We start from the raw sequence: 15002 nt of genomic DNA, 5'->3' as shown, positions 1-15002 counted from the left end.
AATCAAGAGGAGTAAATTCTAACACGAGAAAGTGAGTTTTTGCCAGGGTGCATTATAAACCATGAGACATGCAGGCAGAACTCTGCTTGGGAGCAGGGAGAGAGGAAATTGGCTGCTTTAATAATAAATAAGTAACAATCCAGTGTCTCGGGCCCTGAAAGAGAAAACGTGTCTTTAAAAAGGATACGAGACAGCAGTATGAGTCTGACTCGCCATCGGTTTTATCAAGTGTGGCACAGATTAGCTTCCCCCACAGAAAAACAGCAGAACATGAACAGCTGAAGCCCACTGAATCTACCCAGGAGTGCAGGAAAAAGGCATTTTCGCCCTCATAAAGCTGACTATGTTAACGAATGGACATCCCGGCAGTAGGAGCTGCAGAGGTGAGAATTCCCTCCCTCCCGTGCAGGGAGGAGTTCAGAGTGAAGCACGCAAGGCCTGCAATAACAGGTTAAAAAAGGCAACTCGCCATCCCACTTGTAAGAACCATCGTGTGCTTTCCAGCCCCGTTTCACCTTCTACTTTCGTCCACTCTGGTGCATTTTTAACGTTTGTCTCCAGCAATAAGCATCACTAATTTTCCTTTGTCTATTATTAATATTGTCTATTGAAGAAGACAAGCTTGAATCAGGAAGATGCCACGTACTGGATAGCCAGGTGACTTTATAAGCCTCGCCGTGTCAATAGCAGTAGTTACAGAAGATTTATATCCATCTGCACTGCTGTGCTCAGGCAAACTCTACACAGCCCTGCAGTGTGAGATGCTGCTGACATAACCGAAGCTACCAGGAGATGAGGACTACATATTAATAGGAAAGCCTGAGAGAAGGGGGGAAGGAAAATTAGCAGAGCAAGGCGACAAGGGAGCATATGAAACTAGGCCTCACAAATGTGTGAGATAGAGAGTTAAGCCTTGCAAAGCTCCTCGGATATTCAGAGCTGAAAGCTCCTGGGCAGTGCAGTAACAGAGATGCTTCCCACTAAAAACCTTGGCAGCGGTGCCACCCTCTGGCTTGGAGAGGTAATACACTTTTCATAATGGAAAAGCAGCTGGGGAACATGATCTGAAATCAAACCTCCCTCTCCAGCCCCCTACCCATCTACCCCAAACCACAGCACATGGGATTTCAAGGGTTCTCATAGAAACCAGGCTACAAAACTATTTCAGTTATCCAGCAGAACCAGACCAATCACAACCCCAGTCTGAAGCAATCTAATCTGAATCACACTGACAAGCATTATGGCACACCCAGCCAGAGACAAAAATGAAAGCTAGCCTCTTGCCTCAGTTTTCTTGGAAAACCACCACCAGTTAGAGGGGAAATGAGGGATTTATCTTCCCTGCCTCTTCCTTTACTAAACTCCTCTAGCTCCGCTCAGGCAATTGCACCCCTGCTGCACGTGGGTTATTACTATTACATATGCACTCTCCCCAAAGGGCAAGCTGAGGCAAGCCTGCCATTTGGTGGCATTACATCACAAGAAACCAGGTTCATTTGGGACAAATGATTGTGAGATCCAAGTTCTCCTTTGACAAATCGCTTTGAATCAAACATCCTGGCATGCAGCAACTCTGGCACTACTCCGGCTGTGGGGAAAAATCCACCTTCATGCTCTTTTGAGTGCTGATCACACAGTCACCTTATCCTGAAATGTGACTCATCACCACTTACAGCATTAAACAATCTGTGCTAAACCCCAACTCCATAACTCAAAGTGGCTCACTGTCAGTGGAACAGCAAATACTGCCAAGATATTAATGCCAAATTAGCTGAAGATTGTTCTGTACAGAGCAAACCTGCTAGTAACATACACCCAGAGTGCAAAAGCAGATGCCAGCTGTTCCGCAACAAATGTGGACAATTTCATGCATCACATTAGAAAGGGTCAGAAGACATTTTCCTATTTTTTAATGGTCACTTTCACAATTTACAACATTTGCCATTACCTACATCAAGTAGCCATTTAATCATGAAAAATGCTAATTCATTCAACCCCAGCAGGTCTGCTATCCACTCCCCTGCCTGTTGTGCTTTATGCACCTAGCCAAGCAAGTTTCTCATGCTGAGCTTGTAGAACCTGACCCCTCCCCTGCGCAGGCAGGCCTAGTGTTTGTTCTCTGCTCATTGCAAGTACCAAAACTGAGGAACAGAAAACTGTGAAGCATCAGGGAAGGCAGCGTTACAGTGCTCGAGAACTAAGCTCACGCGTGACTAAGCCTGGAAAATGGGGTGCATGCTCTAACAACTCATGTGGTCACAATTCAGACACTTGCATCAGAGCGATGCTACTGGTCTCAGTGTAGCATCGAATTAGCTGGTGCCACAAAGCTAATGATTCAGCACAGCTGGCCGGCTCTGCACGGGATAAACCCAGAACACCGTGTCAGACGCGAGGTGCACTGGGACATGAGGTGCACTAGGTGGCAACCTGCATGCACTATGCCTGGCTCAAACTAATCCCATTAGCACCTCATTTCTAGGAGCACCGAATTCACTCCCAGGATTCTTAATAAAAGAAGAGACCTGAGCCCAAAATGCAAACAGTGAAATAAAGAGTAGAGGACTCCAAGTGTGCAGCTATACTGGTCCTCAACAAAGGTGAGAAAGTAAATTAAAGGGTTAATCTCTTCCCCACAGCCTTGAGCTACACCCCGGCCATTCCTAGCAGCTCAACAATTCATTTGTAAAATTCCTTACCAAAAATCTCCACTTTCCATGAAGATAGAGTGGATCTGTCTTTTATCGCTTTTCACTTCCATTCACTTCCACAGCAGATCCAGCGCCCTGCCCTCCTGGGGAGGAAACCAAGGAGCAGGCTGTACTTCCCAAAGCCATGAAGCAGCCCAGCACACAGCAAGGCAAAACTGCAGACAGTCTTGCCCAATGGAGGGAGGAGAAAACAACTAGACCAGACTGGATGCTGTGAGGTAGAGCCCTGCATGGGACAATTTTTTAATCCCGCTAGAATGCTGGTGGGTCCTGCAGGACCCTAGTCCCTCTGCAAAGCTCTACACTAGTCCCACGCAGGGCTCTCCTGTGAGGAATGTCAGAACCTGTAGCGGGGGCAGGGGGAAATACGATCTTTACTTCTCAAAAAGGATGAGAAAAGCATTAACCTTACGCCCTACATGCAAATCCAAGCTTTAACCCACATAGGTACAAGAGAATTGTGTTTTCCCATGGCTCTATCGACAGTGCTGATGTTACAGCAATGTCAGTGTCAGCCTGGCAATCAGATCACACATTTCTGGGATGGTTTTTATTGAACACACTGAAACAAAGGAAGAATTTTGCATAAGGCCCAGGAGGAGCGAAGAGTAATGGGTTGTTATAAGTTGTTCTTCCCCAGCATGGATGGAAACTACTTCCTTTGAGCTCCCTTTCACCAGACCTCCCTCCTCCTCTACAGTCAGTAACGTGATCCATAAAGCAACTGGGACAAGTCCAGTGGGAGAATTTGTGGCACAAAAGGCTGCAGCCTCTTTCAAAACAGGTTTGTTTTGTTTATTTATTTTAAAGTCCACTGATCATCACAAAAACATGGGAAATGCAACTAATGAGAAAAAAGTCCAACCAAGATCTAAGAACCCAGAGCTACAGGTAGATGTGACACTGTGCTGCATGGCGCAGGTGCGCATACAGGACGAAACGACACATGCGCGCAGCAGGTAGACACGTGAAGAGAGGTGGGTTCCATTATATTAATCGCTGGACGATGACCGCATTGAGCAGGTTGGCTTCCTTCAGGGTTTGGTCCTCGTCAGAGAGCTCTTTATTCGGGAAGGTGGTCATGAGGACAAAGCTGGTGGCAGCCATCGCTGGCCGGGCATCTACTATGAAGAGCCGGATGTCACGGATGCTGTCCAAAGGGATCAAACACACAATGGTGACCCTGTTATTTCATTTACTGCACAAATGTGTGGAAAACAGAGTAACCTAAACCCCTGCAATGTCATGGCACCAACACTGCCAGCAAACAGCAGAGGCCACATTAAGCAGATTTCACATTTCAGCTACTTTTAAAGGTGACTTTTCATTTTCTGTTGCACATCTATACAGACACACAAGTCCCCTGAAATAACACATTAAACTGCTTTCTACCTATCAGCTGTGGTCACAACTAAATAGTCTTTGTAACTTCCTGCCTTAAACACGTGCAGTGGTTGCTGGCTGTACTAGTACGTTTTTAATATCTGCAGATCACCATGGTGTCTTGGCACGTTCATGAATCAAGAGATTCCTGGATGTACAGTTTGTAAAATGCTTTGGTATCCCTTCCGGACGAAAGGTGCTATGTCATTTATAAAGTGCTGGATGGGCAGGAGAGCAGCGTTCTGCCTAAGTGCAGCAGATCCCAGATTATCTGAACTCTTAGGGGGCATGATACCATTGTGGATAACAAGGAGGCCTGGAAAAGAGATTTGTCTTCCAGTCTCCCCTGCTTGAGCAAAGATGTGGTTCAATTCTCCTATGAGAACTGGAGGAAAGTATGGGTGACCAGCTGTGTTCTCCAAGTCTGGCTGGCTGAGCAGGACTTCAGCACAGAAGTCACCTGCTTAAATCCTACTGAGCAATGGACTCCACCGAATTAATTTTGCTCCTCCCGCTGAACCTGTTTTAAAGGGGAATCTCCTCTCTCAAGCTATCTGCAGTGACGAGAGTGGCTAAGCAAACAAGTTTGTATTCAGAGTCAGAAGAAGTCAATTGTGACAAGCTCCTTAATTATCTGAAGATGTGCAAAGCCCTTGGGATAATTTAGCTGGCATTACAAACAGTTACACTGATAATACTGAAGTGTTCAAATGAGAGCTCACCAGCTCAATTAGGAAAACAAATCCTATCCTATCAACAGTTAACCATCGCCAAACCCCACAGTAATTCTGCTCCTATTCACCTATACAGAAGGCTCCCCAGAGCTCCCTTTAGCGGGCTAGCCAGGATTTTAACATCTGCTCCAGCTGTGTACAGTTCGCAGTGTCACTCAGGCCTTCCCAGTTAGTAACCTGCGTTTCCAGCTGCCCTTGTACCTGTGGCTGTGGTTAAATTTCTGGACCAATCGCCCACCATCAGCGAGCCGGATTTGGATGTTGGTGGTGGGCTCTGACTCATCAATGATGATAGAAGAACTGGCTTTGGCTTCATTCTCTGCTTGCTGTGCTGGAGAGCTGGTGCCCATCACCTGGGGGGCAGTGCTAACAGGAGGAAAACACAGAGGACAGATTTTATAAACCACTTCTTTCTGGGCCCAGGAATCAGGATTCCCACAGAAGAGGCACAGATGCAAACACATTAGCACTGAGAACAGGAACTCAGGAACCAATCAGTGACACATCCGGGCCCTCAGACACTTATCTAATCTCCAAACCAACCTTTCAGAGCCAACAGATTATACAACTTCCCGTCTTCCAATCCAACCCCAACTCAATCTCACCTGGACATTCCCATGCTCCCAGACATCTAATCATGGTTTCTATTACCTCCCCATCTCCTTGCTTCAGACTGATCTCTTCACCATAACTGAGGCTGCACATCACACACAATATTTAGCATTTACAAACATTAAATGATTAATCTCCACCATGTTATCTTCTTTTTACACATGGGGAAACAAAGGTTAAGTGATTTGACCTAGGCCACAGAATCAGGATCAGAGTCAGGAATCAAACTCATGTTTGTGGCTCAGAGACTTGTGCTCTGATCTCTGCATCACACTTTATATCTGCCATCAATGCCATTTTGCAATTGCTTCACAGGAGTTTGCAATAGGGAACTAACAGCAAGGAGTTAAAGCCAGTCCTTCATATTTGTTAAAAACACCTATGACATTAAATGCTATTAATCTTGCTTATAAAATGCCACCTATTCCTCCATCTTAACAGCCAGCCAAATCAACTGCTATTTTGTTAAAGAAAGAAACTGTGAGAGCTCAGATGGGCTATGGCAACTGATACCAAATCAGAATTGCAGTCTTCTCACCTGCCCAGTTTCTGCCCCTCTCCAGTGAAAGCCCTGAAGGCACCTTTGGATTTCACAAAATCCTCGTCACGGTGGTCCTCCATATCCAAGTTCACTTGTCCACCGCGTGCTAACCTGCGGAGCTCAGCTGGGACTTCCCTGGAAGCAAGAATAATGTGCATTGTAATAAAATCCATACATTAAGTGCTGAAAACTACCTTCTGTGGTTTCCTGATACACAGGCGGGCGCCTCTTCTGGAGCAGCTCCAGAATGGTGCCCACTCCAGCCAATGGCTACAATAGAGACAGGCACGCAGAAGAGATTACAGAACATGCACCCAGATAATGCTTGTTTCCTATTTATGCTGCCCAGGGAACTATCACCACAAATGCCAGTCCCATCATAGGCTCTTAGAAACCTTCCTGCCTGTCCCCAGGAATCAAAGCATCCTTTCGTCATCATCTCATCAGCTAAGCAGGATTTGAGGAGGACTCACCTTCCCAGGACCTAACACACATGAAAGGTTTCTGGCACTAGCCTTCGTTTGGGATAACCTGCCTTTCGTAATCCTCTGGAGTCTGCACCCCACATATGGAAGAGACTGTTCCCTCACTTCAAATCCTCAAAGTCACATCCCTTCATGGGATGGGGCTGCATCCACAGCTAAATACCTGATATAAAGGCAACTGCAGTATTTTACCCACCCCATTGCTACCACGTTAAGAAATTTATGAGAATGCTTCAGATGAAATGAGCTATTTGTATGAAGCTCTGATTCCCAGCATGCTGGATTTCCTACATTCCTATATTTTAGCATACAGCCTCTTCCTTCTCAGGCACACCGCATCAGAGGTTCCCCCAACCCTCATGCTGCATACCCTCTGCGGATAGACTCCAGAAACTGGGCATTGGATGGGTCTTGGTAGCTCCTCAGCTCCCCGTTGTCCAGGCTGAATCCACTCTTCCACAGCTTCAGTACAATATGTACCTGCGATCACCCCAAGCAGAAAAGTTAGCTCCTTGCCAGTGTCTTAACAAAACACAGCAATGACTGGCAGTGAAAAGCCTGAACATCTGTGTAATTTCAAATAGAGGACTGTGCTCCAATGGGGACTCTTCTAAGCCAACACAGACAAAAGAAAGAAAAAAAAATCTACCGGCTGCTTGGTAGTATCACTCCACAACAAAGCCACCATCACAGATCACCCTCTTTTTGGCAGGTTTGGTTAAAAAGCCAAGGAGTGCATGAGCCAGGGAGACTGACCCACATGCCCACCCCAGAGGTGGCCCTGCCAAGCTCACAATGGAACACACTGGTCAGGCAGAGGAGAGAAGCCTACGCTGCTACTGCTGCTGTTCCTCCTGTGGGGATACAGGGAATTTCATTCTCCAGTGCTTTCTATACACCACCTTTCAGGTGCATTAAATTCACAGCTAGAGATGTTGAGAAAAGGTCCTTGAGCCTATGTGGAGCTTCCAGGTTTTTAATTAACAAGTCAGCAGAACACTGCCTGCAGAACACTTGATTATTCATTATTTCTACACCTGGAGCAAAGAGCACTCTCCAGTCTAAGAATTTACCAAAGCTAGGCTTACAACACCTCAGCCTTCTATGTCCATTTCCTTCTCTAGGCTCATCAAGAGGGAAAACAGACAATGTAGATAAATAAAATAATCCACCAAGGAAGATTTTTGCAAAGTTGAAAGGTGAGAGCTACTCACGTCCTGCCCAGAATGCTGCCTCCTCTCTCCTGACACATAGGCTGACTCCTCCTCCGGAGCAGCTCCAAGGCGGTACCCTCCCCCTGCAAATGGCTACAAGAGAGAGAGGCATGCAAAAGAGATTACAGACTGATACGCACCCAGACAACGCTTGCTTCCCCTTCACGAACATCACCATGTGAAAACATGGACTTCACTGTACCAGCAATATGGTTATAAGCTACATAACACATCTCAAAGCTGCAGTGGCCAACTTGTTCACCAATTAATCATCTGACACTGCGAATTAGCTTTTCTTGCCATTATGGCGCACATCCTAGATCAGCTCTAATGGAGGGGCTTGGATACAGCTGTACTCACAAGATAATCCCAGCACTCACCAATATAGAACAGCTGTCACTGAGCTGGTGGAGGGAGAACAACTCCATTAAAAACAGATTTAAATAAGGAAAGGAAGGAAGACCCCAGCATTCCTCACTTTTGCTCTGCTGCTCTCGCCGGGGCTCTTAGCCGGCCGATCAACAGCCACCGCTCCGTGCTCCTTAGCTCCTTTGAACAGATCCTCCACCAGCTCATTGGGGCTTTTCTTCCTTGGAGGGCCAACGATCTGCTGCCCACTTCTCTCCGAGCCCCCAGCATAAAACCTGAACAGAACACACATTTATCATCTAGGGACTTGGGGTTAGTTACTTGGACAAATGATTTTCCAGGACATGGACCTGAGAAGCCCCAAGAGGTTACAGGATAAGACTGAGTTTCAGGTCCAGGATGTGGCTGCCCACACAGTTTTTGTTCTTGCACAGTTTGTTATATTATTAGTAGTAGTATATTATTATTATATTATTTATTATTATTATATATTATAAAGCTCTCACATTTAACAAATGGGTGGAGAGGGGAGAATCTAGTCTAATGGGACTGGTTATCTGCTATCCTGGATTCTATTGACGGATACACAACCAACTTAAGTCACTGAACTGATCTGTGCCTTAATTTACCCATCAGTAAGAGTGTTTATATACTTGGCCACCTCACAGGGATTCTGTATGGCTTCATTCAATTTGCTTTGCATGTCACCCGTAAACTACTTATAGAATCAGAGAAACATAGGTCTGGAAGGGCCCTCGTGAGATCATCCAGTCCAGCACCCTGCACTGAGGCACAATCAACTAAACCGAGACCACCCCTGACAGGGTGTTTGTCTAACTTGCTCTTAAAGTCCTGCAATGACAGAGATTCACAACCTCCCTTGGAAGCTATTCCATAATCTAACTACATTTATAGTTAGGAAGTTTATCCTAATATATAACCTAAATCTCCCTTGCTGCAGATTAAGTGGATTATTTCTTGTCCTACCTTCAGTAGGCATGGAGAGGAACTCATCAGTGTCCTCTTTATAACAGCCCTTAACATATTGGAAAACTTACCAAGTCCTCTCTTAGCCTTCTTTTCTCAAGACTAAACATGCTCATTTTTTTAAACTTTCTAAATCTGTCATCGTTTTTGTTGCACTTCTTTGGATTCTCTCCAATTTGTCCACATCTTTCCTATAGTGAAGTGCCCAGAACTGGACACAGTACCAGCTAAAGGCCTCACCAATGCTGAGTATAGGGGGACAATTACCTCCTGTGTCTTTTAAACATTCCTATTAATACACCCCAGAATATTAACTTTTTTAGCAACTGCATCACATTGTTGACTTGTATTCAATTTGTGATCCACTATAACCCCCAGATTCCTTTCAGCAGTACTACTTCCCAGCCAGTTATCACCCATTTTGTAGTTGTACATTTGATTTTCTCTTACTAAGTGCAGTATTTTGCACTTGTCTTAATTAAATGTCATCTTGCTGATCCCAGACCAACTCTCCAATTTATCAAGGTCATTTTGAATTCTAATCATGTCCTCCGAAGTGCTAGCAACCCCTCCCCCAGCTTGGTGTCAGCTGCAAATTTTATAAGCGTATTCTCCATTTCATTATCCAAGTCATTAATGAAAATGCTGACTAATATCAGACCCAGGCCTGACCCTGCAGACCTCACCAGATATGACCTCCAAGTCTGGCAGTGAACCACAGATAACTACTCTTAACTAGTTGTGCACCCATTTTATAATAATTTCATCTAGACCACATTTCCTAGTTTGCTTACCAGGATGTTATACGGGTTTCAGAGCCCGGGCTCCAGCCCAAGCCAGAACATACACACTGCTATTTTTAGCCCTACAGCCCAAGGCCTGTGAGATCGAGCCAGCTGACCTGGGCTCTGAGACTTGTTGCAACGAGTGTTTCTTTGCAGTGTAGATGTACCCTTACTATTCTTCCTATCTTTCCCTCGCATCAGGATGGTTTCCTATTGAGCCTCTAATACTGTCTCTTTGAGAAACAGTCCTCTTTGCTGAACTCCTTTTGGGACCTTATCTACCAGTTCTCAGTTTGTTACTCTGCTTTTTTAAGTCCATTGCTACTCTCTCTCCTTCCATTCCTTAAAATCATGAAATCTCACATTTCATGATCACTTTCACCCAAATTTCCTTGATTTTTCAATCAGTTCCTCCTTACTAGCCAGAATCAAATCTAAAATGGCTGTCCCACTGATTACTTCCACCATTTTCTGAAACAAAGCCCCGTCCTCTAACACATTCCAAGAACTTATTGGAAAAATAATACAGCAAAACCCAAAATATCCGACAGATGTCTGGGTAGTTACAGTCCCCCATTAATACTTGTGTTTTGCATATTTCTGTTATTTGTTCTCGAAACGCCTCATCCACCTCTTCCTCCTGATTTGTTGGTCTATAGGAGACCATGACATCACCCATTTTCCCCCCCTCCTTTTATCTTCATCCAGAGACTTTCAACTGGTCTGACTCTCACCTCCTTCTGGAACTCAGAACAAGAATACATAGTGAGGTACAATGCAACACCTCCTCCCTGGCCTATCCTTCCTGAACAAGCCATAACCCCACTATACCATCAAGTCTCTATGATGCCAATTAAGTCATAATTTAGCTTATGGACTAATGCTTCCAGTTCTTCTGGTTTACTCCCCATATTCCTGGCATTTGTGAATACAGACATCTAAGATGGTTGAGCAACTTCCCCCATTGCTACCCCTCTTGTTGCTCCTATGACCCTACCGTAATTTTCCATTCCTGCTCCACCTCACTCAACATTTAGTCCTCTGTTAACATCGCTTTGTTTTATACCTGCCTGTGGGCTTGTCTCACTTGCCCCTTTTGAATCTAATCTAAAGCGCTGCTCCTAGCTGTCATTATAGCTGTCACTGCAGGAAATTTCCCACTAATATTTCCTAAATGATGCTCAAAAGAAGGGAAAAACCCAGATGAAAAGGAGAACTGCAACCGCATTCCCATATAGTAGCATCTCAAACAAAGACACAGGAGTGCTGGGGCTCACTGCTCTAGCAAAAGTGCAAACACTCATTGCGCAAGCCCTGAAATTAACTTCTGTTAACAATGGAGAGAAGGACATGCATTCAGAACTGTACTGATCACCACTGAATTTAACATCTCAACTCACAAACCAGTACAGAACATTTCTACAAACAGTGCTAAGCCTGGCCTTGCAGAAACCATTTTCATTGACTAGCCTTTCAGAATGAGACTCAGTGAGCACAAAAATGTGAGACTCATCAGCAGTGGTTAAAATACTGATTTAAATAAGGTTCTGTACAATTCCATGTTCCCCCACAAGACAAAAGACCATATGGTTTACGTATTTAACCGGAGACTGACCGTTGTCCCTCTTCCTCTTCATCATCGTCTTCTTGAGCATGAACAAGGTCTCTGAATGATGTCACTCGGTGGTCACTGTAAAAAGATAACCAAATGAGCGCACACATTCCCAAAAGAGATAGATCTATATCAGCCATGTAACGTGAACTATACAAGCAGGAAAGTGGCTGTTATGTTGTGCTCCTGTCCTTTACTATGCGTCTGGGTTAAGCAGCATTTATTTCCACTGAACTTCAGTTCTTGCACTAATTAAACATCCTCTGTATACTGATCAAATGGCAGCTCAGAGGGGACAGGTACTATTGCTGTCCTCATTAACCATTCAGCAAAGCCCACCTGCTCTTTCCGTCTTGGGGACTGTTATCAAAATAAGGGAGAATATCCTAATATCCTACTCCTAGCTCCCTCCCCCACCGCAACTAAAACCAACAACATACACTCTTAGAATAGTCTAAACATATCGCTAGAAATAAATAGGTTTGTGCCTTTTGTGTCTATGATATGTAAAGAAAGATCTGAAAGGTTTCTGTACAAGAGAAAAAATGGAATCTGGACTGAAGAAAGCTGGAGTAGAAGAATTTCTGCACTTATACAGTGGATTAATCTGGGTCCCTTCCAATCCTAGGAATCTGATTCTTCACTCCACTGGACCATCGAGTCACATTGGTGTAAAACTGGTGTAAGAGTGGTGAATCAGTCTCCAAGTATCTCACATCTACAAATACCAGATGGGTGTACGCACAATGCTTGAAAAGGGGTCACGACCACAACCAATGTAATCTTCAGTCATCTCCCTGCAGATGTACTAGATTTAGGAACCTTTATTTATCCACAGAATACTTATGGCATAATCCCCAAAAATGGAAGGTATCCTATGCTGCCTTGTTCTAAGAAGCCTCTGCTAAAGGTGAATGGAGTTCATGTTACACGTCTATTGATCCTCTGTGTTTCTGTTGAGCTACCTGCTAGGGTGCTAACTGAAATAGCAATTTTTTGTGATGTGGACACTTATCCACTAGAATCTGGATTTAGACCATCAAATTCATCTCACACAGACAACTAACCAATCAGATGATAATCTCAGATCCCTCATCTGTAAAATGGGGATAATATTTTCCTATTTCACAGAGATAGGATGAGGCCAAATTCATTCAAGCTTGTAAAGTGCCTTGGCATCCTCAGATAGGCAATGTAAAGAATTGCAAACTATGCTAGAGAATTATGGTATTGTGCAGATCTCATCTGTATTACAGAAAATGTTTAGATCAATCTACTGAGTTCTCTTCTGGCCCCAAAGCAAAGTAAAATAGAATAATCTATTCTTCTTGAGCAGTGAGGTAAAATCATTCTACACAGTTCTTTGGACAAAATGTGCAATCCCATCCGAGCTAGGGGAATATAACACTGCTGGGGTTTTCACAAAGGCTAATGAAACTTACGAAATAAAGCTGAACAGAATTCATGGGTGTCTTCACTGATAACTGTTATACAGCAAGGTGATGAGCACAGTATAAGTACTTTGACAGGTGGCTTCCACTCCCACATGTATAACTGCTTAATGAAGAGGCCCGTATAATTTGGAAAGTGTCTCCTCACCTGGGTGCGGTGCCTCTGGACACAGAGCTGGCAGTTGGCTGAGGAAGTGTCACAATGTCTTCATCACCCCCATCCTCATAGAAACTAGCTAGAGCAATCTGAAAGGACAGAATTACAGTAGGTTTTAAAAGAATAAGCCCAATCACTTTATACATCATTGCAGTTAGAAAGATGTCAGAACTATATCTATTAAAAAGGTTAATATACTGCATTTACTTAGAACTTTTGTCACATCCAATCGCTTAAACCATATCTACTCTAAGAAATTTTACAAACCAGTTTCCACCTTCAGGAGTCTTAGCAGAAACAAGGCTCATCTAGCAGCTTCCAGTTTTTTACTGCCATGGCAGGGGTTGCCTACACTCAGAAATGGCTCTTTTGGAATAACTCCTTGTGGGGATACTTATTCCAGAAGAAGGGTGCTCGTTTCTGATTTAGTTTAATCTACTTCTATAGCAGATTTAGCCAAATCTGAAAAAGGCGGCCTTATTCGAGAATAAGAGTATCTCCATGGGGATTTATACACAAAAAATTATTATAGAATAGCTATTTCAATAAATTTCCAAGCATACACAAACCTTTAATTAAATGAGCTAATGTAGACATGGCCAGAAGGTAAGTTTTCAGGGAAAAAGGCAATTGGTCAAACTGATGATCACACATTCACTTACAATTTTCAAGTCCTGTTCACACCTCACAGAGCCATTGGCATAAGTATTATCCAACTAGGGAAACCAAGGCACAATAATGAAGTGACTTGTCTAGCCACGTTCACACACTTCTGACCAGGTGGATATCATTCACAGATCCTTCCACTCTACCTAACTGGCTAAATGCAGGAGTCTGTATCATACACAATCTTGATTAAGCATATTGCATAGACTTGGAATAGTTTCAGGCAGCTGAAATTAGGATAATCAGAGAAATTTTCAGTGCTCCTAATATAAATGAGAGGACCAGTGCCTGTCTGGGTTAATCACACGTCTATGGAATCTTATACCTCAAGCTAACAAAACTCAGTGATAAACATTATTTACTTGAATAGGAAATTGCCTCAATCAGTTACACAGATATTTGCAAGGTTTCAAAATTACAAAACGGAAGTGATTTGTCACTCAGTTCTTTCACTTGATGATTTAATCTGCCTCTAAAGAGTTTCAGTTATTATTAAAGTATAACAGGTACGGGGGTGGGGGGAAGGCACATTACCGCAGACTATTGGGAGTCAAGAGTCTTGGCTCCATCACTGTGTGAACGTGGCTAGACAAGTCACTGCATTATTGTGCCTTGGTTTCCCTAGCTGGATAATACTTATGCCAATGGCTCTGTGAGGCCTAATTAATGCCAGAAGGTGCTGGGAGGTTTTTGGATGAACCCGACGTGCCAGAGAAAAGCGAAGGGAGGGCAGAGACTTGGTTTCTGTCATGCGGCAGAAGCCCGCAGGGATTTACAGGAGGCCTGGGAACGAAGTGACGCCACATCTTGAGACAGGGCGCCCAGCTCCAGGAAGCGCCTGAGTTCCCCCCCCGAGCCTGCGGCAGACACGGTCTCCGTGACGGGCTGCACAGAGGAGCCAGTGGCCAGTTCACGCGGTGCAGCGCGGCGCCTGGGAGAACAGGCCTGGGGGGCCCTTTGCTCACGCGGGCACCGGCTCGCGCCCCACGAGCCCCCCGGCAGGAAGAGCGGCCGGAGCCCGGGGAGGCGCTGGGGGCCGGGGGGGGAGGCCGCCCCGCGGGGGGGGGGGGTGAGGGGGAGGGGAGGCCAGGCCGGGGGGCGGGTCCCCTCCCTGCCGGGATGACGGTGCGGTTCCCCGGCGGCCCGCCCGGCGCTACCTGCAGGTCCCAGCCCGCGGACTCCAGGAAGAAGCGGGCTCGCTCCTCCTCGGTCCCGGTCACGGCCACGAACTCCCTCAGCGCCTCCTGCCGATCCGCCATCTTCCCGGTGCAGCGGCCAATCCCCCCCGGCCCGCG

General features: G+C 45.2%; 1 protein-coding gene across 2 annotated transcripts; it reads right to left on the bottom strand.

Moving 5' to 3' along the window:
• Positions 1–3484: 3484 nt before the first annotated feature.
• NSFL1C (NSFL1 cofactor) lies at positions 3485–15002 on the bottom strand. Of its 2 annotated transcripts, XM_050918369.1 has the most exons (9): positions 14865–15002; positions 13033–13130; positions 11437–11511; positions 8159–8324; positions 7681–7773; positions 6837–6946; positions 5979–6116; positions 5030–5194; positions 3485–3861 (listed from the first exon to the last, which is right to left on the bottom strand). In XM_050918369.1, the coding sequence occupies exons 1-9, from the start codon at positions 14964–14966 to the stop codon at positions 3699–3701; spliced, it is 1110 nt and encodes a 369-aa protein (XP_050774326.1). In that variant the 5' UTR covers positions 14967–15002; the 3' UTR covers positions 3485–3698. The 2 variants fall into 2 exon arrangements, with proteins under 2 accessions (XP_050774326.1, XP_050774327.1); XM_050918370.1 differs by lacking the exon at positions 7681–7773.

The sequence above is a fragment of the Gopherus flavomarginatus genome, chromosome 11 (genome assembly GCF_025201925.1).
Source record: "Gopherus flavomarginatus isolate rGopFla2 chromosome 11, rGopFla2.mat.asm, whole genome shotgun sequence".
NCBI lineage: Eukaryota > Metazoa > Chordata > Testudines > Testudinidae > Gopherus > Gopherus flavomarginatus.
Note: the sequence above shows the minus strand (reverse complement) of the source record. Positions and strands in the feature narration are given on the sequence as shown.